This window comes from Tenrec ecaudatus, chromosome 12 (assembly GCF_050624435.1).
Source record: "Tenrec ecaudatus isolate mTenEca1 chromosome 12, mTenEca1.hap1, whole genome shotgun sequence".
In the NCBI taxonomy this organism is placed as follows: domain Eukaryota; kingdom Metazoa; phylum Chordata; class Mammalia; order Afrosoricida; family Tenrecidae; genus Tenrec; species Tenrec ecaudatus.
The window spans coordinates 16,983,815-17,008,713 of record NC_134541.1 but is presented as its reverse complement, the minus strand read 5'-3'; the positions used below and the strand labels follow the sequence as shown (position 1 = coordinate 17,008,713).

General features: G+C 55.9%; 2 protein-coding genes across 2 annotated transcripts; one reads left to right on the top strand and one right to left on the bottom strand.

Moving 5' to 3' along the window:
• On the bottom strand, positions 1 to 15,182 carry MATN4 (matrilin 4). The gene is made up of 11 exons (XM_075528705.1): positions 14,868 to 15,182; positions 12,272 to 12,385; positions 10,865 to 11,434; positions 9,331 to 9,453; positions 6,780 to 6,902; positions 6,572 to 6,694; positions 6,353 to 6,475; positions 3,800 to 4,213; positions 3,546 to 3,698; positions 424 to 531; positions 1 to 334 (listed from the first exon to the last, which is right to left on the bottom strand). Exons 2-11 carry the CDS (start codon positions 12,348 to 12,350, stop codon positions 276 to 278), a joined length of 1,875 nt encoding a protein of 624 aa, XP_075384820.1. The 5' UTR covers positions 12,351 to 12,385; positions 14,868 to 15,182; the 3' UTR covers positions 1 to 275.
• On the top strand, positions 13,454 to 24,899 carry RBPJL (recombination signal binding protein for immunoglobulin kappa J region like). The gene is made up of 12 exons (XM_075527724.1): positions 13,454 to 13,475; positions 14,692 to 14,944; positions 16,033 to 16,158; positions 17,140 to 17,210; positions 17,372 to 17,487; positions 17,698 to 17,872; positions 20,504 to 20,641; positions 20,951 to 21,060; positions 21,272 to 21,424; positions 22,450 to 22,605; positions 22,697 to 22,800; positions 22,888 to 24,899. Exons 1-12 carry the CDS (start codon positions 13,454 to 13,456, stop codon positions 23,165 to 23,167), a joined length of 1,704 nt encoding a protein of 567 aa, XP_075383839.1. The 3' UTR covers positions 23,168 to 24,899.

Genomic DNA, 24,899 nt, shown 5'->3' with positions numbered 1-24,899 from the left:
TTTGTTTCTTTTCTTTCTTTTTTAATAAAAAAGAAAAATAAAAAGGGGGAAATCCAACGAAATATTTAGCACAGAGGCGGCGAGGACTTGCGGATCTCACATGTCCTCTTCCCACCCCACCCCCATCCGCACCCCTGAATCTCAGGTCCCCGCAGTCCAGCCTGACCCAGGCAAGGCCAGCTCGAGCGCAGCGCCGGGAGCCCGCCAGCACCTCCTGGCGACAGCGCGAGCCCGGGGCCAGGCGAGGGGACACTGCGCGACCGCCCCCGCGGCTCTCACTTCCGGCTGGCCAACTGTCTCTCCAGGTCCTCCAGGCGCGCGGTCAGCTGGGCCAGTGCAAAAGCGGTTAAGGACGTTGCAGGGTGCTCGCGGGGTGGCTCGCCTGCGCTCCGGCCCGCGCCCCGCCCCGCCCCAAAAGGATATTGTTCTGCGCCAGGGTGTCGAGCGCCCCCAGCGTGCGGCCCTGGAACTCCACGAGGCTCTCACACTCGCACGGGCTCCGCAGCTCCGTCCCCGCGCCGATGCCCTCCTCTGCCAGCCAGGTGACAAGTCAGGGGGTCAGGGCCAGCAGGAGACCAGGCCAGCCCTGGCCCAGGACCCTCGCTAAACCCTCACCCGTCCGTGGTTGAGAGTCGGTAGGGGCTCTGGATTCAGCCCGGCCAAGGCTGAGCCCCAGCACTGCAGCTGTGGGGAAACACTACACCTTTTTCACCTCAGTTTCCTCATCTGGAAGGAAGGCCTGGCAATCAGCTCCTGTAAAGATGACAACCTAAAACGCCCCATGGGTCGGGGCTACTCTGTCACAGGGAGCAGCTGTGAGCCGAAACTGGACTCTTCCCAACAGAACCGCAGCTACTTAGTCACTGGGGCGTTGTGGGAATTTAATGATTTATTGCAAATGTGTATACGCATCTTAGAAGTGTTTCCCAAATTTTGATGCTCATTGAGATCATGAAGAAATCTTGCTACAAGAGAGATTCTCCCCCAGTTGGGAAGAAGCTGGGAGGCTTAAGTTCTAATAAGCTCCTGAGTGCTGTCCACGGAGGCGTGATGCTGCTGGCCCGTGGGCCCTATGTTGGTAACACGGGTCCAGAGCTGCACGCTCCACCTGAAACTTTCTCCAGTGATGGGAATGTTCTGTGTCTACAATGTTCCACAGGGTCATCAATATTTATATGGGTTATGAGTTGGGCTGCTAACTGCAAGGTCAGCAATTCGAAACCACGAATGGCTCCACAGGAGAAAGATGAGGCTTTCTACTCCCATAAAGATTTACAGTCTTGAAAACCCACAGGGGCAGTTCTGCCCTGCCCTAAAGGATGGCTATGAGTCAGAATCAACTCGATGAGAGGTTTAACGCTTGAAATGTGACTAATGGGAAGGAAGAACTAATGTTTTCTTTTCTCCTAATTAATTTAAATAGCCGCAGGCGGACAGCAGGGATCTAGTGGCACAAGTAAACACGAGATAGTGGTCCAGTGGTCTTCAAAGTGTGGTCCCCAAACTAGCAGCACCAGCATCACTTTATTGGAGAGACAAATTGCCAGGCCCCCAAATTCTACTAAATCCGAAGCTCTGGGGTTGAAGCCCAGCTACCAGGTGATGCACTGATGCATATGAACCACTGATCTTAGCCTCGTGCCAGTGTCTCTGAAGTCAGGAAGGGGGGAAAAAAACTTCACTAATAAAGTTAAGACAGTTAAATCTAACCATAGGTTTCTTAGCAATAAATAAAATCATGGTGTCTCTTACTGTGTATGGTAGTTCAGGTTCACTAACAGGCTGCAAAGGTGTGCTATTTTTAGTACTTCATGTTAGTGGTGAGCCCAAGACTTAGAATTAGCTTTCAATAAAGTTTCCTGCTCTGATTTTAAAGGTATGTCTTAGGTTTGGGTGTAACCTTAGCAAAGTGCTATACAAACGAGCAGAGACAACAGCATTGACAACAGTCTCATAATGCTCCTTAGCTGTGTAGATGGGGAAACCAAGGCCACAGAGGGAGGAGGATCTGCCTAAGGTCCTAGCACTAGCAAGTAATGGGCCAACCAGAAAGCCCTGACCACTTTCAGAATTCTAGAGCCCGAGGCAATCTTGAGCATCTAGAATGCTCCCGATAAAGAAGACACACATTGAGGCGGTCACTCACCCACTCACTACCATCGAGTCGATTCCGATTCAGAGCCACCCTATAGAATCGGGCGGATCGAGCCCTGTGGGTTTCCAAGACGGTAACTTTTTATGAGCGCAGAAAGCCAAGTGTTTCTCCTGCAGAGCAGCTGGTGGTTTCAAACTGCTGACCTTACTGTGAGCAGTCCAACACGTCACTACTAGGTTAAATGACCTGTTCAAGGTCATACTGAGAGCAGGACAAGAAGGGCCCTGAAAGAGCTACTAGTTTCGTGGCTCCAAAACCACCTGGCTGGGTACTAGAATTTACCTAATTTTGTTTTCAGAGCTGCAGATTCCTCAGGCCCCAGCCTAGCACTGCTGAACCACCTCTAGGGGTGGGGCCTGGTAAGCCTGGGTTAGATCTAAAGACTGATAAAAATTACCCTGGAGAAACTCCCTCACCCACTAAGTCAGGGACAGTGCACACAACCTGGCAGTCTGCTTCAGGCGCACCCAGAGCAGTGATGATTCCGGACACCTGGGCTGAGCACCAGATGAAGGAGGTGGATGGAATGCATTGGGACTTATGGTTCTAAACATGCATGATTTTGTACATGGACCACACTCAGCCCCCACCACTTTTCAAAGTCCCTAAAGCCTAACACGTGAAATGGACATAAGGTGTGACTCCATTTATAAATGAGGGGTTTGGTGCACCTTGGGAAGAGTTCCCCCAAATAATTCTGGGCACCCACGAATGTGGAAGACAGACTCGTTAGCAGTGTCTAATGCTTTCATAAACATTGCAATAGCTAGGGGTAAAACTCTGATTTCTTGGGGGACGGGGAGGGAGGGGGAAAATGAAGAGCCGATACCAAGGGCTCAAGTAGAAAGAAAATGTTTTGAGAATGATGATGGCAACAAATGTACAGATGTGCTTGACACAAAGGATGCATGTATGGGTTATGATCAGAGTTATTTACAAGCCCCCAATAAAATGATTTTAAAAAGAAAAAAATCTGATTTGTCGGGCCCAGAGTAGGGGCCCTGGTGCCGCAGCGGGTTAAGCATCTGGGCCACCAACTGAGAGGTGGTTAGTTCGAAACCACTAGCTACCAGCCCCTTGGCCGAGGAAAGATGAGGTAGTCTGCCCTGCTGCGCCCATGAGCAGTCAGGAAGCGAGGCTACCTTTGGAGTGGAACAGCCAGCCTGTAGTTCCCGCCTGCTGCCGCTGGTGGCGCTCCTGCCCACAGGCGGCCTGCGCTGTGCGTGACCAGGCAGGTGTAGAGAGATTAGTCCCACCCCTCAACGCCCACCCCACCCACCGCTATAAACTCCACGAAGGGGCTGGCGCGTGAACTGGACGGGGTATGGTGATGAGGCAGGGATCGCGGGAAGGGGTCCCCGGGGAGGGGTCCCAAGGCAGTTACGCTCACCCGGGCAGATGCTGCCTTTGAGGTTGTCCAGCAGGTGCGTCATGGTACTGAAGTCCGGGGAGTAGGACACGTGCAGCTCCGGAGGCTCCGAGGCGATCTCCCGCAGCTCCTCCTCCACCGCCTTGCCCACACCCACTGCGTACATGACGATGCCTGCAGATGTGGGGGGGGGGGGGCAGCATCAGCAGGAGTCCCGCACCCCACCCCCACCCCAGCAGCCGCTGGCCTGCGCAGCCAGGCCTGGTCGAGCCCACCTTCCTCCTTGGCGCGCGCCGCCCACACGGAGATGTCGTCCTGGGAGCGGCCGTCGGTAAAGACCAGGCCAACGCGAGGCACGTTGAGGGCGCGGGGCCGCGCACCCTGCGCCTCGGAGAAGCTGTGCTCGACCAGGTGGCGCAGCGCCATGCCGGTCATAGTGCCGCGCTCCATGTACTCCACCGCCAGCACCGCCCGCTTCACCTCGGCCGGCGTCCCGTAGCGGCCCAGCGGAAACTCGGTGCGCACGCGACTCGAGAACTGCACCAGTCCCACGCGCGTGCCCTCGGGGGACACGTCCAGGAAGTCCACGATCTGGTTCACAAAGCGTTTCACCAACTCAAAGTTCTGCGGGCGCACGCTCTTGGAGCCATCGACGAGCAGCACCAGGTCCACGTGGCCTTCCCGGCACCCTGCGCAATGAGGAAAGGGGCTTGAAGGACGATGGTGATGGAGCAGAGGCCGGATTCTTGGCTGGCGACAGCCTTGTGTCCACCTAGTCATGCATTCGGCCAGCATTTATTACAACCAAAAAATAAATAAAATTTTACCAGAGCAGACAGACTCATCTTTCTTCCAATGAGTAACATGGTGGGTTTGAACCACCAACCTTGTAGTCAGCCACCCAATGCTTATCCAACAACGCCACCAGGACTCCTTAGTATATACTTCCAAAAACCAAACATGCTCCCACCGAGTCAATGCTGACACATCATGACCCGCCTGGTGGGTTTCCCAGATGGTAACTGTACAGGAGTAGAAAACCCAGTCTTCCTCCCACGAAGCTGCTGGTGGTTTCGAACTGCTGACCATGTGGATCGCAGCCCAATGCTTAATCACTACACCACCAGGGCTCCTTTCCTAGATGCTATTTAATGGGTCATGTTGTTCCAGATACTGTGTTAAGCACTTGATGATGAGGCTAGGCATTGTGCTAAATATGCATAGTGATATATATTATTACTACCATCACCATCATCTGTCATTCAATTTCGAATCATCATGATAGCCCTATTTCTTGAGTGTTTTCATGGAGTCCTTAGAACCAGCACTGTGAGTTTCTTAAGCAGTCATAACAGTCACCACAATATCAGCTTTGACCATCTACTGCATATCAAATGCAGCTCTACGCACTCCGCCAGTATTAGCAATGGCAACAGCCACACGGGGCTAGGGGCTTTATAAATATTTTGTCAATTCCATTGGTATTCATCCCATTTGAGATCATCTGAACTCCCAAAGAAGCAAGTGATTTGCTCCGGATCCCTTAACTACTGCTCACATAGGACTTGAAGTCAGGTCTGGCTGTCTGAGCCCCAAACCCCTGCTTCCTGCTCACTCCATCATGATGCCGCCCCGGGTCTGAGCCAGGGACCTTGCCAGGGCCTGAAGAGGGCACACATCTAGCTCAAGATGAACCCTGAGCTGCAAGGATGCAGGATGGAGTGCAGTAGTCAGGCATGTCACAAGCTGAAATAAAGGGGTGAACAGAGCTTCACGGGAGCCAGAGACAGGAGTAACTCATTCTCCTCACGGAAGCTGGGGAAGACGACGTGGTGGTGGCAACCTTGGATTTCGTCTTGAAGGATGAGTAGGAGTTTTCCAAGGCAGAGAAGAACATTCTAGACAGTGGAAAGCAACGTGGGCAGAGGCCTCGAAGCTGGAAATCTCTCAATACCTTCGGAATGGGGAGACCAAAGTGACTGAATGTTGAAGTGTAGTGGCATGAGACAGGCCATGACACTGTGGCGAACTTAGGAAACACTTTCCTTCCCACGCCACCCCCCACCTCAGCCAACAGTCAAAAAACACCGATCACAAAAAGAACAGTAAAATTACATCACTCACTTCATGTACTCACAAATAATAAAATGCCGTTCAACACTCCTTGCTCTTTCTACTTGTTGCCAGTTCTATTTTTATGATTGGTCTATTCGTGCTAAGTATAGTCCATTAATTTGATTTCATTGACCCCTGATTACATCACTCACTGATTTCATGATCCACTCTCAGCCACTAGTTGCCATGGTGTCAATTCTAACTCATGGGGACCCCGTACAAGTCAGAGTAGAAGAGAACTCCATAGAGCATCCAAAGGCTGATATTTTGGAAGTAGATTTCCAGGCCTTTCTTCCACATTCTCTCTAGGTGGATACACACCTCCAACCTCTTGGTTAGCTGCTGAGCACCTTAACCATCTGTGTTACCTAGGGATTCCCCTTATCCATTGATGTGCAAACCCAAAATGGGAAAATCTCACACATCGGGGAGTGGGGGATGTCTCTATTCTGTTGGCACTGGGGAGCCACAGAAAGCATTTAAGCAAAGCAGGAATGAGATCACATTTCCTCTTGAAATGAATCTTGGGCAGCAGGGCAGAGGATAGAGGGGAACAAGAAGGAGGCAAAACAGGACAGACCAGGACACATTCTCTACCTCTCCAGCCAAAACACATACCCAGACACTCACATCACAGGCTTGGTCACAGCTAGGACACTCGGGATATGGGCAGGGGCAGGGGCAGCCAGAAGGCCTGGCCTGTGATAACTCACGGTTACAGCTTTTGCCATCTGCCTGGAGCTGCCGTCCCTCCGGGCAGAGACAGCGATAGGAGAGGCCTTCACTCACACACTGGAACTCACAGCCATGGTCCACACCATTACAAAGGTCCCGGGCTTAAAGGAGAGGGGGCAGGAGGAGTCAGGGTGGACCCTCTCAGCTGAGACTCCTGCCCCTGCCCCTGTGCCCAAATGCAGGAGAGCCCTCCGAACCCTGACAGCGTCGCCCATCGGGCATCAAGTCTTGGCCCTCTGGGCAGCGGCACCGGGGGCCCTTGACGGTACTGATGCACTCGTGCTGGCAGCTGTGGTTCCCGAAGCTACAGTGGTCGATGGCTGATGGGAACCAGAGAGCCAGGAGTGAGTCACCGCTCATCAGCAAGACAAGGGTGAGGGCGCTGGGGTAGGGGTGCTCACTCACCTCGGCAGCTCCTTTGGTCCCTCTGAAGCACAAAGCCACTCCGGCAGCGACAGGAATAGGAGCCTGGAGAACTGGCACAGTAATGCTCGCAAACATGCGTCCCTTGGGCACACGGGTCAATGGCTGAGGGAGAGGTGAGCTCATTGTACCCCAGGGAGCTGCATGTCAGCCTTGACCGCACAGCCACCTGAGAGCTTTATAAAAGACCCGTGCCTGGGCCCCCGTGCTGAGAGCATGGTTTCCTGAGTCTGGGGTGGGCCCCGGTCTTGAGAGGTGCCTCCCAAGTCAGCTTTGACTCAGCCACCTCACATGACAGAGTAGAAGTGCCCGTGGGGTTTCCTGGGCTGTGGCCTTTACAGGATCAGATCACTTACTGGATGGGCTTGAACTGCCAACCTTTTGGTTAACAGCCAAACACATAACCATTTGCCACCGGGACTCCTTGGGTAGCATGCAAGCCTCTACCATTCAGACAAGCCTCCTTCCTCCTGGGCCAGCTGACCCTCCTAGCTCAATCCCGAGGTGAATCCCAGACTCAACATGCCCATGACTGAGCCAGGCACAGGAGGACACTTCCAATGAGATCACACAGGCCCGTTCCCCTGACCTGGTCACCTGTCTCAGCCTCCATATCCTGATCTGAAAAATAGCACTGTAAGAGATGAGAGAAATGATGTTTCACAACTGCCTTCCGAGGGAGGTGAAGCCCCACGCCCTGCTAAGCCTCTGGAAGGTTTGTCTGTGCAAAGATGGCCCAAAGCAGAGAGAGGCAAAGTGTCCTGCCTATACAAAGGTGAGAGGAATTCTGGGGTCCAGGCAGAGAAAGAGATGATGGATGGAGGAGGGAGGACAAGAGAACAAAGCGATGGTGTGAGAATTCAGGAGCTGGGTGGGTTGAGGCTGCCCATTAAAATGTCCCCCAAAATGGGGTGTTGAGATAAGTGTTGGGCTGCTAACCATAAAGTCGGCAGTTCAAACCCAGCAGCCACTTCTCAGGAGGAAGAGGAGGCTGACTGCTCCCATAAACAGTTACAGTTTCAGAAACCCACAGCAGCAGTTCCACGCCATACTATAGGGTCTCTACGAGATGAAATCAACTAGCTGGCAGTGGGTTTGGGTTTTCTGTTCTTTGTTTGTTTGATGGGATGGCTGGGGACTTAGGAAAGGGGGTCTGAGATTGACTTATAAACAATAGGTGCCTCTTTTGTGTGTGTTAAGTATGTAGGTATTCTTTACATATATGTAACTTGTGCCACAGTCCTCCCTATCTTTACACACAACTGTCCTAGTGTGCATGAGTGTGTAAACCAGGAAGGGGCTCATTGATATGCCTAGGACATGAACAGTGTGTGGGGGATGGAGAAATTGAGAGAAGGCTCATCAACTGAATCAGTTCCACAGAATCTCAGTGCCAGAGGGGAGCACCAGAATGGAGGCCTGTGGGGTGGGGGAGTCTCAGAGAGCAGGGGAGGGCCCATAGGTTGTACCTCAAGTGAGGTACAACCCCACCTTTCTGAAGTGTCTAGGAACCAGATGTCCCCCACTGATACCTAGATCCCTGGCCTAACAATATCCTGCTCCCAGGTAATTGCGAGGTGGAGTGATGATGCAGGTAGTGTACCTGGACCGAACAACACGTCTCCTACTCACTTGGCACTCAGTAAATGGTAAGTAGAGGCTCCCTGGTGGCACAGTGGTTAAGCACTTGGCTGCTAAGAGAAAGGTTGAACCTGGGTGAGAAAGCGGTGGCAGTCAGCCTCCTTAAAGACAACAGTCTTGGAAACCCTGGAAGGTACGGGTGCAGTTCCACTCTGTCTAACAGGACCACTTGCTGGGTCAGAATTGACTGGAGGGTTATTTTGGTTTGGCTTGCAGAGAAATGAGTTCTGAATGTTGGCGGGATGATGGGCACGGGGAAGAGGATGACACGCACACACCTGCAAAAGGAAAGCCTCCTTGGCTAAGCAAGCCGTTGTGCGCCATTGCTTTTCAGCAACAAAAATTGACGAGTGTGGCCTTAAAAGCTCCCCCAGAAAGCCGATGGTGGGGGGGGGCCTTTCAAAAGTTCATGAAAAATGAAAAGAGCACAAAACTTCCCCTCACCTTTTTTAACCCCCTCTCAAGGGCAGCCGTGGTCACTCAGGTAAGGAATAGAGAAAAGGGAGGGGCAGAGACAGGAGTGAGTGAGGAGAGAGAGTGGGCGTTGTATGGAGATCCCAACCAACCATGTCCATGTGTTAGAAACTAGGCATGTGCCCCTGAGAAGGCAGGAAGCGGAATGGGAGCCCGGTGGGTACCTGGCTGGACAAGCAGAGGAAATGAAGGTAGAAACTCTCCAGGGAGAGTTTGGGGGAGGGGAATGTGTCCAGGTGTCTAGTTGTGATCCCACTGAAGCTGCTGACCCCAAGCAATGGTGTCTCTTTATGAGGCCTACAAAGTGAGGGAGCTAGAATTTCATTTCCCAAGCCCATTGGTTGCATATCCAGTCAATGGGGAGCCACCGAAGGAAAGTTCCAGGACAGTGGGACTGTCGGGTAGGGAAAGAGCTCACCCAAACAGCTCTTGCCATCTGCTGCCAACTGGTATCCGGGGTTGCAGGCACACTGGAACGTGCCTGGGGTGCTGACACACTGGTGCTGGCACCCATGTCCCCCCTCGGCACATAGGTCCTTCCCTGAGGAAAACACAAGACTAAGATCATCAGGGGGCATTGGGCAGGCCTCTCCAGGAAGGGGGAGCTGGAGAAGTATGGGTTCCATGGCAGGCCCTTTAAGTCAGGAAAAGACACATCACCGGTGGGAGGGGGTTAGGGAAAGACAAAAGCTGGAGTTGCTAGAAGCTATGCCTCCAATATTTCAAATGCTAGCAGGGTCACTCGCAGTGGACGGGTTTCAGCAGGGCTTCCAAACTGAGACAGACTAGGCAAAACAAAGCCTGGCAATCAGTCACCCTCTGAAAATTAGCCAGTGGAAACCCCGCAAATCACAACAGAGTCCCACCCACTCCAGTACTGGACGATGGTGGAGGACACCTGGGCACGGTGGGCATCTCCTCTCCAAAGGAACTTCAAAAAGCCTGTGGAAAAATAGAATTAAGAGATAATGGTGTTTTTTTTCCTTGAGCTTTTTGAAGCCCCTTGTACATGGGAAGCCAGAGCCAATGTAATTGGCAAGAACAGCAAAACAGGGTGGTGGTGGTGGAATCGGGGTCTTGGTGCAGGTGGAGAAGTGGGAAATCAAACTCAAAACTCACTGTAATTGAGTTGATTCCGACTCACGGAGACCCTATAAGACAGTGTAGAACTGGCCCCTGTGGGTTTTCGAGGCGGTGACGCTTGCCGGGAAGCAGAGAGCCTCATCTTTCTGTTGCAGCAGCGGTTGGTGGGTTTGAAATGCTGACTGGACAGTGAGCAGTTCAACTCCTCACCCACCACATCAACAAGGCTCCTTGTGCTAAAGCAAGGGGGCCCCCAAATCGAGCAAAATGTGACTCCAATAAGCCTTGCAGCTTCATGGGAGGGGCTAAGATGAGAATGGGTGGAGCCATACCCACATAACAAGAGTCTTTGGGGGTGGTGATGTGTTCTAATCTTTGAGGGGTGGTGCCTATGACAGGCCGTGGCTACGTTGGAACTCCGTAGTCAACCGGAAGAGAGCATCAGGCTTGGTAAAGCAGAACACCTGTGAAAACCAGGAAGCCCATCAAGGAGAAGGGCTGGCACGTGCCTGCAACAATGGGCGCAGCCACAGCAAGGACTCTGAGGATGGCGCAGGACCCTGCCGTGTTTCACTCTGTTGCACTCCCCTGGGTTTTCCATGGCTGATTTTTCAGAAATGGATTACCAGGTCTTTCTTCTGAGGTGCCTCTGGATAGGTTTCAACTGCCAACCTCCAAATTCACATACACCCCATCAGGAATCTGACACAAGCTTGGGGTAGGTAAGCCTTAACTCAGGTTTGGCCCAGTGGGCAGGGGGAAGGTTGGGCAGGTGTCACACCCAGAAGGGATGGCAATTACTTTAGTAGGAACCGGAAATCCTGGCGACTGGGGAGTCCCAGGCTCGCTCCAGGGTTGCCCTGACTCACCACACAGTCGGCCCTGGAACTGCAGGCCAAACTCCTGGATCAGATCAAAGGACTCCACCAGGAAGACGTGCTCCTCCAGCGGAGGCGACGCCATGGCGCGCAGGGAACCCACGTCGGCGCGCTGCACCCCCACCGCGTAGATCTCGATGCCTCGGGCGCGCGCCTGTGCGGCCACCTCTGCCACGCGGTCCTGTGGCCGCCCGTCAGTCACGATGACGGCAACACGTGGCACGCGTGCTTCCAGCGGGCGTGCCCCCTCGGCCACACTGAAGGCCACATTCATGGCGTACTGGATTGCCAGCCCGGTCATGGTGCCCTGCGCCAGCGGCACCAGGGCGCGGATGGCGCGCTCCATGTCCTCGCGGCGCGAGAAGGCGCCCAGTGGGAAGACGCTCTGCACTTGACTCGAATACTGGATCACACCGACGCGGGTGGCGTTGGGCCCCACGTCCAAGCCGTGGAGGAGGCCCACCAAGAACTGCCGCATGGTCTCAAACTCGAAGGGGCGGACGCTGCGGGAACTGTCAATCACGAACACCAAATCCAGGGGCCCCGTTCGGCACTTAGGACCTGCGGAGAGAAGGGACAGCGGCATTTCTGGGTCAGCAAAGCCTTACCCATGAGGACATCCCCGGAAAACCGGGAGGATGCTGGGAACCGCCATCGCAGCACCAAGCGGGCCAGTCCAGGTGTGAGCATTTCTCCAGCATTGCGCAGAGCTTGGCCTGGAGATTTTAGGACACCTTTTTTCTACACCGCTCAGGGACGTATTAGTCATGGGGGAAGGGGAGGGGCACAGAAACTAAAATGTCTATTGGGGTCTGGCCACAAAAACAAAACAAAACTGTGTAGTCGGTTCTCAAGCAAAATGAACCCCACTCCACCCCCCTTCTTGGCGGTAATCTTCATGGAAGTAGAACGCTAGGCCTTTCTTCCGCAGCCCTGCTGCGTGGCTTCAAGCTGCCACCCTAAGGTCAACCATCCAGTGCAAACTATTTGTGTCACCCAGGACAACAGGGGGCCCTGCAGGCGACCAAAATGAGTGAACCGGTTAGGTCAGGATGGCTCACACACACGCCCGCCGCCCGCCTCACCAGAGTGGGCACCTTCAGCCTGTTGCCACATGGGTATGCGGACTGGTATCAGATCTTTAGGTACTTCCAGGGATGTCCCAGGTTAGCATTTATTTGTATGTGACATCGACTGGTTTTTTGTATTCTATTACTTTTTAAAAGTATGTGTCGAATGAGCATGAGACCAGATTTATGATCTCAATGTCACACTACACAGACTGATCTAGAACCCAAGCCTGGCGGGACTCCAAAACACATGCCTCTCTCCAGCACACCTAGCTAGCTGCCCGCGGCCATGCAGCTTTGCACCGCCCATCCGCTAAGACGGACTTACCTGCTGACTGGAGCTGGGCTTCCCAGGGCAGAAGGAGCAGCAGCAACAAGGGCAGGGGTGCACCTACAAGGCCCCTCATGGCGCTTGGAGGGCAAAGGGCAGCGGTGTCGAAGCCTGGCGGGAGGAGGCAGAATGGTAGCGCCAAAGTATTCACAACTTCATTCTGCATGACGAACACTCGGGAAAGGAGGGTCAAGGGATGGCTGAGCATTGCTATTATCATCATTTTGATCAGGGCATTAGTTTACTCATCTCTCTGCTTTTGTGTATACCTGAAATTTGTCAAAGTAGGGGGGAAGGTGCCATGCCATTTCTGGAAAGCACGAGGAACACTACTTTACAGCACTATTTTCTAGAATATGCAAGTAAGTTAATATTATATTAAAATATGCACAATTTCAAAAGCAAAAGGCCTTGCCAGCCAAGGGTTAAAAGCTTTCCGTGATTGTAGCATTTTCTCAGCAGTTCTAGGCGACGACTGCTGTTCTGAAGGAGCCCTGGTGGTGTAGTGGATTCCACGTTATACTGCAAACCACAAGGTCAGCAGTTCGAAATCACCGGTTGCACTGGGGGAGAAAGATGAGGCTTTTTACTCCCGTAAAGAGTTACAGTCTTAGCAGTTCTACTCTGCTATGAGTCAGCATCAACTCCATGGCAGTGAATCTGATTGTCCCTATTGTACAGACGGGGAACTGAGGCCTAGAAAGTTAAGTGCGGGAACCCAAGTTCAGCCGGTGAGAACTTGGCAGTGAGTGCTGCAATCTCAGGTGAGCGGGGGGAGGGGGGATGTGCTCAGAGCTCCCTTCTCCATTGAGGGCAACCTCCACAGACCTCGGCCCTCTCATCTCTTCCCACAAGGGGCTTCCGTGTGGCTGGACTTACGGGTAATGACCACCACCACCACCAGGATGGCAAACCTAGAGCTAGCCTGAGTGGGACTGTCCAGGTCTTTGGCCATCTCTCAGGAGAGGCCACCAGGGGGCACTGTCCAGGTATGGCTGTGCAGGCTAGGGTAGCCGTGGGAAGCCCACAGGTGTGCAGCAGGTGCCCCTACCTAGAGCAAATAGAGGGCCAGGAACCTGGGGCCTTGGAGATAAGGCCTCAGGCAGGATATATCCACTGCAAGCGTGCTCAGGGCTCTGGGGACAGCGACAGTAGTCAGAGAGCTGAGAACAAGCCACCATGGACCTTCTGGGGACAGCAGGTGAGTGCTCACCCTCCCACAACCCCAGAAATGTCCCTTCCAAGTCAGTGAAGGACCCCCATTGTATAGGTGGGAAAGTCGAGGCTCAAGAAGGAAGCACACCAAGCTGTAAGGCCGGAACTGGCGCCCGGAACTCCTGGCTCCCCTGTTTTCCTTCTGAAGCTGTCTGGCCTTGTCGTTGTTAGGGACCATTGAGTTGCTGTGGGACTCTTAGAGACCCATGTGTTACAGAGCAGTACCTCTCTATCGAGTTTTTGTTTGGTTGGGCTCCGATCTTTATGGAAGCTGATAGCCGGATCTTTCTCCCACGGGTGAGTTTGCCACTGGGTGAGATCTCTCTGCCAACCTTTGCATTAGCAGCTAAGCACATAATCATCTCATCTCCCAACCCCCTTTTCACTGCCTGGACTCCCTTCCTCCCACCTCATGCCACTCCCTCCTGCCTCCCAATTCCTCCCACCCCCAGGCGGAGGCTGCCTGAGCTGTTTTCCAGTTGTAGTTTTTGGCAGGGGGGCCAGCTGCCCCTAACCCAACCGCAGCCGCGCCCCACCCCCAATTCCCTGAATGGGCCTATTCTGAGCTTAGTCAGGTCTGCCGCTCACTCTTGGAGGCGGACTTCCCGTCGAGATTCAGCTCCACCTCCTTGGACTTCCAAGCCTGGTCCAGGGAAAGAAATCCCTCTGCAGCCTGAGAGCCCGGGGTGCAGAGACTGGAGCCACCTGTGCCCGCGGCTGGGGCGTGCCTTCCCTGAGTCCCTAACTTGGGCCAGAGCCAAGGCCAACACCCTGGGTCAAGCAGGGGCGAAGCCATGAGAAATTTGTCCCTCACTCCATCCTTTCCTACCTGCAGAAGTTTCTGCGTTCCCAAACTTCTTGGCTTCAGTCAACCTCACATCTAGTACTCCACCCTGACCCAGGGGTCCATGAAATTCCAAATACCAACTGCCTCAGTGACCCTCACTCCTCCAATCCCCTCAACCCACCCTAGGGAGGGACAATGTCCGGAGAGGACAGTGACTCAGCCGAGGTCACATAGGCTGGGGCGGCCTGGTGGCAGACCAGACTAGAAAGGGCTGCTCTTAAGAGGAGTTAATTCTTGCCTTGCAGTGAAAGACTGATGCCCTTGGGGTGAGAAAGTGAACTCTAAGGCGGGGAGGTCTGTGATTAATTCCTCAAGAGCTGGCCGAGCTAAGAGCTCCTTGGAGACGTTCCTGGAGACACGAAAATTAAGGAAGGTGCCCCGCAATTTGAGCGGCCTGGCTGGCGGACACTCAACTTGGAAAGGTCCCTGCAGAAGGCGGGGAAGCATCCCGGCGCAGAGGGGCGCCCTAAGAACTGGCTTGACGCCGGCTCCTCCGCAGGTCCCCCCGGGCCCCCGGGCCCTTTGACTCACCTGAGCCTGCCGGGCAGCTCGGAGGCGCGGCCGCAGAGCGGAGCGGACGGGCGGAGCCTCGCGGGTACTTGGACCAGGTAGCAGCGCGGGCGGCAGTCCCAGGGTGGGGACTGGCGGACAGCTGGAGCCCGCGCAGGCGGGCGGGCGCATTTAACCCGGGCTGGTGCGTGGGGAGGGGGAGCGCGGACTAGGACCCCTCCCACTGCAGGGAGCGACCCCCGCCCTTCCTCCGAGGACCGGGGCGGGGCGAGCGCGGCGCCCCAGGCCCGCCACCCTCCGGGCAGCAGACACGCGCCACACGGCGGGGTGGCGACACTCTCCGGAGCTGGAATGCGCTGGACGCCTCCGAGGCGCTTCCCCGAGAACCCAGGGGGCGGAGCGGGGCCTGGCGCGAGCGCGGGCGGCCTGGCCCGGTGTCCGAGGGCGCGCCCTGCTCGGGCCGCCGGAGTCGGGAGGCCCGGCACCCGCCTTGCCACGACAGGAAAGGGCTTGGAGGGTAGCCTGGGGCCTCGAGGCTCGCCCCGAGCCCACCTGATGACCGCCCAGGTCTTCCCCATCACGGACTCTGTACGCGTTCTTCTCCGTGGCTAAACCCACCCGCTCCCACCCATCTAAACCCCCGAGCCGAGAGAGCCCACCAGCTCTTAGGCACCAGCCAGGGGCTACCCGATGGTCCAGGGGACGGAACCCCGGGCAGCAACAAGCCCCGAAGATCTCAGATGTGACCCTTCGGTTTGGCGAGGGGGCGAGCTGGGTTGAGGGTCCTATATAGCGCTCCCGGAATGGCAGGGCCTCCCCAGAATGGCAAAGTTTAACACCGCTCCATCAAGGGACAGGGAAGCCGTGTGTCCTTCAGCATTCGTGAGGCCTTTGTGCTCAGAGCACCCTAGGCGCAGAGCCAGATCCTGGGGAGGCGCCTGGGTGGTCCAGGTGGGCTCCAGGCAAGCCTCTGTGAGCACTGCACAGCCTACACTTCCTCTCCCTGACCCCTGGGGGATGGAATGGAAAGAATCCCACCACTAAGGAGCTGCCTTTCAGAGCTGCCTTTCATGTAACCCACTCGCGGGGTGGAGTGTGTGTGTGTGTGTGGGTGGGGGGAGTGGAGGTAGATGGGGAGGCGCCATGCCAGCCAGCTAGGCTGTACCTTTCCTGTGCCTGCTCTCAGGTCATCCCCGGAGTGCTCCACGGGCCTCCGGGAAGGCGTGCGCCAGTGTCTGCAGCAACCCTGCGAGCAGACGGTGCGGATCCTACACGCCAAGGTGGCCCAGAAATCCTACGGAAATGAGAAGAGGTCGGTGCTCCAATGCCATGTCCCAGTTCCAAGGCCCTGGGCCCTTTGCACCCCTCCTCGGGGTCAGTGACTTTTAGACCCTGGGAGACAGCAGGGCCAAAGCCTTAGCTTACCAGCGTTCACATCACCACCAGGAGACATCCTTACTTTTTAAGAATTTCCCTGTGAATCTCTGGTCTCCATTCACTCACTAACTCATTCAGGCAGTCAGAAACTCACCGAGTGCTAGTGTGTATCATGCCTCGTGGGCACCATGGGCATATCTGAGCCGCAGACACACTACCCTCTTGCTGTCGGGTGCTTCGGAGTGGGTTTGCGCGAATGGCAACTCCGTGATCATTGAGCACAGTGTTTGGGCCTGCCGCGGCCTCACAAGCATGGCTCTGCTGTTAGGAAGCCCATTGTGGCAGTCACTATGTCAATCCGCTCCTTGTGGGGGTGTCTGTCTGTCTCTCTGGCTAACCCTCCAATGTACCAAGCATGATGTCCTTCTCTAGGGGCTAGTCCCTCCTAATAACGTGTCCAAAGTGTAGGCGCTGAGGTCTCTCCAACCTCATGGCTAAGGAGTTTTCTGGTTTTATTTCTTCCAAACCAGACTTCACCTTTCTGGCAGTCCGAGGTATAGTCAATGGTCTTCGCCAACGCCGTAATTCAGATTCTAAGCACTCTTAGGGGCACTTTAATTCTAGCTGAGGAAAACAGGACAATAAACGCCCCCACAAACCAGTGAACAGGAAGGAACTCAGGTAGCACAAAGCCTCACCTACCCGGAGGGAGTCAGCTCCCATCCTGATGACAGCCTGGACCACCCTATGGAGCCGTCCTACTCTGCCCTGTAGGGCCCCTCAATGGCAGTGTGTGGTTCTTAGAGGAACCTAGGGGTGGGGGTAAGGGGGGTGGATCAAGGGTTCCGCTACCTCGGAGGGTCTCACCAGAGAAGAGAGGGTGGATCCACGATTCCAGGCCCTCGTGTCTCGGCAGGTTCTTCTGCCCCCCGCCCTGTGTCTACCTCGCCGGGCCCGGCTGGAGGGTGAAGCCCGTGCCAGGCCAAGGTGAGAGCGGCAGTGTCCGGAGCCTTAGGGAGGCTCTGCGCCGGTGGCTTGCAGACTCGGACTCGCGCGTCCCCTGGTGGGAAGAACTGGGCTTGCCGGGCACCTGAGCCCTTTGAGGTTCCCCCACCCCACCCCACCGCGCCCCCTTTGTCTCTCTACAGCTCTGCAGGCGGGGGAGGTCGGGCCCACTGTCTGCGGCTACATGGGGCTGGATGGCGCATCGGGCAGCGCCGCCGAGACGCAAAGGTTGAATTTCGAGGAGCAGCCGGATTCCAGGGTGAGAGCGCCTGGGAGGGGTCCCATTCCTGCTCCCACCCAGGTCTCTCCCTTGGAAAGGGGACAGACAGAACGAGAGGCCTGTTTCATGGCGCTTCTTGTCCCTTCGATGGGGGTGGACGTCAACCCACTGGGGAAGGCTGGTCCTCCCTCTCGCAGCGGCTGGCCCGGGGCTGGGGCTGAACCACACCCGCTCCCCCGAGCCCGCTAGGAGTTCGGCTGTGCCAAGACCCTGTTCATCTCCGACGTGGACAAGAGGAAGCACTTCCGTCTGGTTCTGCGGCTGGTGCTCCGCGGCGGCCGGGAGCTGGGCACGTTCCACAGCCGCCTCATCAAGGTCATCTCGAAGCCCTCCCAGAAGAAGCAGTCGCTGAAGAACACCGATTGTGAGCGGGGTCGCGAGGGAGAGGGGTCGGTGCCTGGGCCGAGGGGTGGAGTCGAAGGGAGCTGGGAGGAGTCTGAGCTGACCGAGGGGTGGAGTCTAGTGAGGGGCTGCGGGCCTGGAGGGTGACAATTGTGGGGGGTCCCAGAGCAGACAAGAAAAGGCCAGCAAGCTCTGGCCTGGAGACAGGCTTAGAAGTGACAAGCAACAAACAAAAACCCGCTTCCATCTGGTCCCTGACGACTCATAGCGACCCTATAGGGTAGGGTAGAACTGCGCCCCCCCACCCCCAGTTTCTGAGACTTTCATGCTTTAAGGGGAGTAGAAAGCCGCATCTCTCCTGCTAAAGGCTGATGGCTTAGAATCGACAGCAGCCCGGTGTGTAACCACAACGCACACCACCTGGACTCCTGAGATGTGACAAGAGGGCAGAGGAAATTCCATTAGAACGAATGACTGAGCTCTAGTGGCAGAGTGGGTTACATGTTGTGCCCTTCGACCCCACCAGCCACTCTTCGAGAGAAAGCTGAGGCTTTCTGCTCTGGTGAAGACTGACACCTGAGAAACCCCACAGGGGCAGTTCTACTCTGTCCTACGGAATCCTCATGAGTCGGAATGGTGAGTTCGGTTTCGGTTGTTGGTTCCTGTGTGTTACCAGGAGATGCGACAACCCATCTAAGGTAAGATCATGAGAACCCCACTTAGCGGGGAGCAACTTGCCCAAGAGCACCCAGCTAGCAAGTGGCAGCCAGCCATGATGACAATGGGGGTGTCCTTGGGATATAGGCATACTTTTTAAGGCTTTCGGGGTACTCCCAGCGCCGGGATTTGTCACTTAACAAGATGAGAGGCATGTGTGCACCTGGCTGACACTTCCACGCACCAGGCTCTTAGAGGCCTGCGAGGCAGGTGCTAGCCCGGAGTCCATTTTACAGATAAGCAAAGTGAAGTTTGGGACATCCCCCCCACCCACACACACACGCATTCGTTTAAGAACCATTTATCAAGTGTCTGTCACCTTCTGGTTACAGGGCCTGGGAAGTAGCCCAGTCAGGATTTGAACTTGAATCCACAGAGAATCTGGAGTCCAGCTTCTACCCATCCACCTCCCTGGCTGGCTGGCTGGCTGGCTGTTCAAAGCCTGGAGAGGAGCCCTCTGACCCAGGCAGGCTCTCACTAGCTCTTGCTATCAGGAAAGGGCCAGGGAGCAGTAAGTGGTTGAGTGTACTGGCTCAGGATGAAAATTCTAGAGGCGGGCAGCCTAGCTTTGGCTCCTGGCCCTGCCACTTGCTAGCTGGGTGCTCTTGGGCAAGTTGCTCCCTGCTAAGTGGGGTTCCCACTATCTTACCTTAGCGGGGTTGTTGAGCAAATCAAAGGACTTCATACGTAGAAGGCATTGGGAACAGCGCCTGGCAGCGGTTGTGATTCAGTGGGCGGGGACGTGGCTGCGTTAAAACAGCACAGGGCGCTGACCCAGTGGGCTCCTCCCCGGCTGGTCACAGTCTAGTCAGAAAACTAAACTGAGAATGACAAATATCAAGCCCTCGGTATAGTGTGCTTTGGACATGTCATCAGGGGAGACCAGTAGTCCCTGGTGAAGGGCATCATGCGTGGTAATGCAGAGGGGCAGTGGAAAAGAGGACAGCCCTGGACAAGATGGAGTGACACCATGGCTGCAACCGCGGGCTCGCACATAATAATCGTGAGGATGGGGCAGGAGCAGGCGGTACTTCCTTCTGTTGTCCATACGTTTGCATGCGTCAGCACCCACTGTATGGCACCTAACAATGATAGTACACCTCAGGTCCATACTGCCTGGTCTTGGCTTCTGTCGCCACTTCTACCAATGCTCACCTACTTCACGACTCAGCTGAGAAGCTCCCCGTCCTCCTCCAGGGTGCCCTCCTGGGCTGCCACACCATATTGCAATTTCACATTTATGTCCCGGTCTCCCTCCAAGAAGGCCTGCTCGTCCCAAGAAACCACCACCCCCAAAAGAGCGCTGCCGTCCACTTGGTTCCGATTCATAGCCCAAGGGTCCCCTGGGGTCCCAAGGTTATAAACTGACAGGAAGAAACAGCCACATCTTCCTGCCACAGAGCACTGGTGGGTTCAGACGACTAAACTGACAGCAGCGCTTCCTTATTCCAGGGAAACAAAACCAAACCAAGAAACTGAACCTAATCCACCCTTTGGTGGCCAGGACAGTGTCTGCTATGGAGACACTTAGCATACAGCAATGAAAGGCTGTTTATTGAGCTGAAGGAGTCTCGGGTAGCCAAGGGCTCAGGCCCTGGGAGGGAAGCAGCAGCCTCCTCCCAGGGATGGGAGTACTCAGGGGCTGATTAGCCAGGCTCTGCCCTGGGCACAGAGGACAGGAACTCATCAAACGCACCGGTGTCCAGTCCATAAGACTCACAGTGACCCTCTAGGAAGGGGCAGAGCTGCCTGTGAATTTCCAAGACAAACTCTTCATGGGAGTAGAAAGCCCTGCCTTGTGGTTTCAAACCGCTGGCCTTTGGGTTTGTAGCCCAACGTGTAACCACTACGTCACCAGGGTTCCGCAGAGGCCAGGAAGTTTCTGACAAATCCAAGGGGCCAAGGTGGCGGGCCCTGATTCCACCTCCATTCACAGTGTGCATCTCCTCGGGCTCCAAGGTCTCCCTCTTCAACCGCCTGCGCTCCCAGACCGTGTCCACTCGCTACCTGTCAGTGGAGGATGGGGCCTTTGTGGCCAGTGCCCGCCAGTGGGCCGCCTTCACGCTGCACCTGGGTAATGCCTATGTAATCTTCACTAGGACCCTCAAGGATGGTACCTTTGCTCCCCCACCCCTACCCCATAACTGAGGCTAGCCATGCCAACAGCCAGGCTCTATCCCCGGCACTCAACTCAGCCGCTGCTGACCCCCAGCCCCACTCCAAAAGGCAGACATCTGCGGGATGGCCACCAGTGACCCCTCCCGCGTTAAACTTCAGCCCTAGCTGCTTGCCCACAAGTCAACCCTAAGCAGAGGCTCTGAGGATCATGTGGCAGGCCTGGGCTCCTGGGCTCCTCCTCCCCCACCCTTCTTTCACCCCCTAGCTGAGGAGAGCGGTTCCCAAGGGGACTTCCCACCTCGAGAGGGCTACGTCCGCTACGGCTCCCTGGTGCAGCTTGTCTGCACGGTCACCGGCCTCACACTGCCTCCAATGGTACGGGAAGAGGGGATGGGGTGGTCATACCAGGAGGCTACCTGGGCAGGACTGGGGGGCGGGGACGCATGGCCAGAGGACACATCTTATCACTTGGGGGTCTGGGGAGAAGGGGCGGGGAAACTCAACGCTCCCAGATCCCGAAAGGCTGTCAGAGTAGCTGCCAGGAGGACAGCCCGTGGGCATCCTGCTTACCACCCTTCTGCTGCAGATCATCCGAAAAGTAGCCAAGCAATGTGCACTCCTGGACGTGGGCGAGCCCATCTCCCAGCTGCATAAGTGCGCGTTCCAGTTCCCAGGGGGCCCACCAGGAGGCCCGGGCACCTACCTCTGCTTGGCCGCAGAGAAGGTGGTGCAGTTCCAGGTGAGAAACGGAGGGTGGGCATGCAGCAGCCCAGAAAGCCCCAATGCAGAGACTCCGAGAATGTCCACTGGGCAAAGGCAGCTGCCTGCCAGGAACCCAGAGCCCAGAGCCGGCTCCCAGGAACCCCATGGGCCAGCGAACTGCCCCGCGTGGTTCCCAAGGCTCTGAATCTTGTCCCGTGTTTTCCCTTCAGAGCGGCTGTGGGGCTCCCACCTCTAACTGCTCAGCCCCTCCCAGTGTAGCCGCTGCTCACCCAGCAATCCTGCCTCTCCCTCCCCACCCAGGTGTCCGAATCGCAGACTCTCAGGACTGCCACAGAATGAGCACTAGGCCCTCCAGAGAATATAAGATTGGTGGGACACAGACGCGTTGTGTATAAATACGAGTAACAGTGAGGAATGTTACTGTGTTCTCGAGTAAAGACTGATAGAGTCATGGAATGCGAGGACATGGACTTGGGCAGAATAGCGGTAATAATAATGATTGGACAATATTGCTCCCCATGGAAGATTACTCATTGTATGTTAAGAGCTGGGATCGTGGGAAGCAGCAATGAATTGTGGGACTGAGCAATACTCCCTTGCCCAAGAAGATTGAAATTGTAGGATGTCGGGCACGATCTTAAAGACAGAACCCTAAAATCCTAAATAATAATAAATAAGACTCAGCAACCTGCTCGTCCAGGGAGCTTATCTGACCGAGTCAGACATAAGCTGCGACAATGGCTACAAGGAGCCACGGAGGTGTCCTGGTTTTATGTTAGGTTGCTTGACGCAACATCAGCAGTTTCAACCCCACCAGTCACTCCGTGGGGGAAAGGTGAGGCCAACCAGCTTGCGACAAGATTGACAGCTTCTGAAAGCCTAGGGAGCAGGTCCACTCTGCCCTGACAGGTTCACTTGGCGTTGGAATTGACTCAATGGCAGTTGAGTTGGGTGGTTGGGTCATTCATTTGTTTCTATGGTGGGGGTCCCGCCCCCCACCACTGATATCTGCCCATCTCCCACTACTTGCATCCCTCCCAGGCCTCCCCCTGCCCCAAGGAAGCGAACCGGGCACTACTCAGCGACAGTTCTTGCTGGACTATCATCGGCACAGAGTCCGTAGAATTCTCCTTCAGCACCAGCCTCGCCTGCACTCGGGAGCCCGTCACCCCCGTGCCCCTCATCAGCACCCTCGAGGTGGGCCGAGGAGAAGGGTGGCGTGGTGGGAGGCCGGCCTGCCGGCTCCGGGCTCTCCCCACCCCCGCTTCCACGGCGCCTCCTCCCCCAGCTGAGCGGTGGGGGCGACGTAGCTACTCTGGAGCTCCACGGGGAGAACTTCCACGCGGGCCTCAAGGTGTGGTTCGGGGATGTGGAGGCCGAAACCATGTACAGGTATCAGGGTGGGCCCCGGGCCGGGAGGGGTCACCTGAGCGGCCCTCCCAGAGTCACCGCGGAGCTAACCCCATGCGTGACCACCAGGAGCCCTCGGTCCCTGGTGTGCGTGGTACCCGACGTGGCAGCCTTTGGCAGCGACTGGCGCTGGCTGCGCACGCCCATCACCGTGCCCGTGAGCCTGGTGCGCACTGACCGGCTCTTCTACGCCAGCGCCTTCTCCTTCACCTACACCCCGGAGTACAGCGTGCGGCCTGGGCCCGCGGGAGCCCCGGAGCCGGCCACCAACGCCGACGCTGATGCGCTCCTGGCGAGCATCCACCAGGAGTTCACACGCACCAACTTCCACCTCTTCATCCAGACCTAGGCTCCAGCCCGCCGCCCACCCGGACCCTTTGCTGCGGAAGTGACGCCCAGGCATGGCCAGAGGTCGTGCGCCCTAGAAAGTCTTACCCCCCAAAGCAGAAAAAGGATACTCCATGCCCAGGCTGGTGACGCTCCATCTTCCACCCTGCCGCCCCATCTCTCTCTCACTTTCTGCTTCAGTAACTTCATGTTACTGTGTGGTCCGGCATCCCTGTCATCTTTGCCCCTCTTGGCCGGCCTCTCCCTCCCGGTCCCTTACACACCATTTTACACACGTTGAGGGTCAAACATTCGACATTGTCTATGAAACACCTGTGCTATTTCCACCCGCCAGGGTGAGGCATAGGCTGGAACAATGGGTCCCACTTGGCTCACAGTTCTCACCTGGTCAACCAAGTGCCACCTGGAACACGGCATATCCTACTGAGTACTGGCTCCCTCCTGCAGCGTGGGGTGGGGAGGAAGCGGTATTTCTCGCTGGGCACCCCCTCTGGCCCCATATCTATGTTCACTCGCTGACCCGCAGTTCTGGGGGCTGAGCAGGTAGTAGGAACAGGTGTCAGATCATGCTGTCTAACTGCCCACCAACTCCCTTTCCCCAAGCCCTCAGCCCCATCTGAAGCAGACACTGATTGGTGTAGCTCACCTCTTCAAGGGGGGGGGGTACTTCCCCACCCTCCTGCCCCCAACTCCCGGGACTGACCATCCCCACCAAACACAGGAAAAGGCGACCGCTGGCCTGGCGGAAAGTAGAAGCAGCCAGTGTCCCTCAGCATCCCTGCTTTGGTCAGCTCTGCAGGTCATCCAGCCTATTAGCTAGCTCCCTTTCATGGAGCAGCAGGCCCAGGGCCCCTTCAGGACAAGGCTTCCCAAATCCCTGGCAGAATCTCTTGGATGGACAGGGCACTTGCCTGTTTGAGGGAGGGGCTTCTCTACATGGGACCTAGGACTGGGGACTGGGAAGCCAAGACAGTGGCAAGGTCTTGGCTTGGTTTCCAGAACCAAGATGGTAGCGACCAGGGGTACCAGCTGCCTGTAGGGGTGTAACTGGCCTGAAGTTCAACATGAGCCCTCGGGCTCCCCCTGACTTCTGAAGAAGGGCTGTTTCCTACAAACCCCACCCCCAGGTCACAGAAAGCGCCGGAGCAAGAGAAAAGATAGACGAATATATCGGTGTTTCCCAGGGGAGGGAACAGGGCTTGCTCTCCGGGTTCCGGAGAGTCAGGTAGAGTTCTGTCCTCTGCCCTCCAGCGTGAAGGGTAAGGAGATCTTGTTCAAGACTCAGCATGGGCCCTGAGGGTGACTTCTGGTGATGTCCAAGCAAGAAGCCACTCGAGGAGGCTCAGGAGGGCTTTCATGGCACCTCACCAGGAGACTGGGGACTCCAGGCCCCACTAAGCCATGATCCCAAGAAGCTCCTCTGCCAGAGGGGAAGGGGAAGGTGGCGGGAACCGATCACAATGATTAATACAGAACCCCTCCCCAGGGAGATGAACAACAGAAAAGTGGGTGAAGAGAGACAGCGGTAGGTATAAGACAGTGGTTCTCAACCTGTGGGTCTCGACCCCTTTGGGAATCGAGTGACCCTCTCACAGGGGTCGCCTAAGACCATCAGAGAACACATATTTCCAATGGTCTTAGGAACTGAGACACGGCTCCTCCATCCATCTCCAGGCAGGTCCGCCCACATGCAGATACACCCACCTACGAGTACCCGGTGTGAGGACTGTTAC

What these genes read in the sequence shown, in the direction of transcription:
- RBPJL (XM_075527724.1), top strand. Translation starts at nt 13,454, where the DNA reads ATGGACCTTCTGGGGACAGCAG. An exon ending in GAAGCCCGTGCCAGGCCAAG is followed by an intron (nt 17,211 to 17,371) that starts GTGAGAGCGGCA and finishes GTCTCTCTACAG; the next exon opens with CTCTGCAGGCGGGGGAGGTC. An exon ending in CCCTCATCAGCACCCTCGAG is followed by an intron (nt 22,606 to 22,696) that starts GTGGGCCGAGGA and finishes CTCCTCCCCCAG; the next exon opens with CTGAGCGGTGGGGGCGACGT.
- MATN4 (XM_075528705.1), bottom strand. Translation starts at nt 12,350, where the DNA reads ATGAGGGGCCTTGTAGGTGCACCCCTGCCCTTGTTGCTGCTGCTCCTT. An exon ending in CGATGGGCGACGCTGTCAGG is followed by an intron (nt 6,476 to 6,571) that starts GTTCGGAGGGCT and finishes CTCTCCTTTAAG; the next exon opens with CCCGGGACCTTTGTAATGGT. An exon ending in CGACACCCTGGCGCAGAACA is followed by an intron (nt 335 to 423) that starts ATATCCTTTTGG and finishes CCGCTTTTGCAC; the next exon opens with TGGCCCAGCTGACCGCGCGC.